Raw genomic sequence first — 1,313 nt, forward strand, 5'->3', positions numbered from 1 at the left:
GCCGCTGCTCTTCAGCCCTGTCCTCGTCCGAGGTTCTCTCCGTGCTCCGGGTGCGACGGTCCCACGGGTACAGACAGCTGCCGTCCGAGCGCTCCCTTCCTCCCTCAGCTCGCCTTTTGCTCACCCTCTCCTTCCCAGAGGGAACCGAGGGGAAAATGCGGGAGAAACGGGACCTCTGTCCTTCCTTGCTCCTCCTTTTGTCTCCTTTATTTTTTTCTCTTACCCCCCCCCCCCCCCCTTCCTATTTATTTATTTATTTATTTATCTATTTCTTCGGGTCGGGGTCGCCGTTAGGGACGGGGATGGCGGGAGGCGCGGAGCTGCTCGGAGGTTCACGACCACCATCGGCACCGACCCCCCCCCCCCCCCCCCCTCCCTGCCCCCTCCCCGCCCGGTGACGTCACGCGCCGCCGGGATTTGGGGGGGACGCGCGGGAGCGCCGTGGGCGGGGGGCGGCATCTCCCCTCCCCTCCCCGCTTTGCTGTCACCGCGCCGCCGATATTATAGGGCCGAGGGCTGAGGTTTCGAGCGCCGAGTCAGCGGTGTAATGAACTTCTGGAAACCTTTCCCTTTTTCTAGCGTTCACTTTCTGAGAGGCTGAGACTGCCTCCTCTGACGCCTTTTCCCCCTGCCATTCTTTCGCCGGCTCTGATCTCCTGCTCCGCGCGGAGCCAGCTCCATCCCACCTTCCCCTCCGCTCATTGTGCCGCGGCCCCGAGTCCCGCCGGCAGCGCGCTGCCACCCCGCACCCTCCTGGGGTCCCGCGAGCCTCAGCTCGCGGGGAGAGCTCCTTCTTCGGCTCGTTTCGTTTCTTTATTATTATTTTTTGCCTTTTTGCTCTTTTGTTTCGTCTTGTTTTTTTGTTTTGTTTTGTTGGGTTTCTTTTTTCATTTTTTTTTTTTTTCCGCGTGTCCCCACACCTCGGAAACACCTTGCGGCGAGGATGTGTCGGCCCCAGCGGGCGAAGCAGCGCTGAGAGGCCGAGGGAGGCACTCACCCGCCCGCCGCCGCCGGGGGGGCACCGCGCTGCGCCCCGACGGAGCGGCTCCCGGGGCTCCGAGCATGAGCAAGCCGGCGGGATCAACAAGTGGGTAACGGCGCGGCCGGGCTGCTGGGCCCCCCCCGAGCCTGGGGGATGGGGTGGGGGAAGAGAAAACGAAGGGGTGGGGGGGGAGGGAGGGGAGGTTTGGGTTCGGAATTCCGAAAATAAGAAAGAAAGAAAGAAAGAAAGAAAGAAAGAAAGAAAGAAAGAAAGAAAGAAAGAAAGAAAGAAAGAAAGAAAGAAAGAAAGAAAGAAAGAAAGAAAGAAAGAA

General features: G+C 60.2%; 1 protein-coding gene across 1 annotated transcript in view; it reads left to right on the plus strand.

Moving 5' to 3' along the window:
* The first annotated feature begins 1,062 nt into the window (after positions 1 to 1,062).
* The window catches only part of NR2E1 (nuclear receptor subfamily 2 group E member 1), a 14,600-nt gene continuing 14,349 nt past the window's right edge, over positions 1,063 to 1,313 (plus strand). Inside the window, exon 1 of the mRNA XM_042885749.1 lies at positions 1,063 to 1,087. Within this exon, the coding sequence (XP_042741683.1) occupies positions 1,063 to 1,087 (25 nt within the window). The remainder of the gene's footprint in view (positions 1,088 to 1,313) is intronic.

Source organism: Lagopus leucura, unplaced genomic scaffold (genome assembly GCF_019238085.1).
Source record: "Lagopus leucura isolate 7727_CA_CO unplaced genomic scaffold, USGS_WTPT01 Super-Scaffold_73, whole genome shotgun sequence".
In the NCBI taxonomy this organism is placed as follows: Eukaryota; Metazoa; Chordata; class Aves; order Galliformes; family Phasianidae; genus Lagopus; species Lagopus leucura.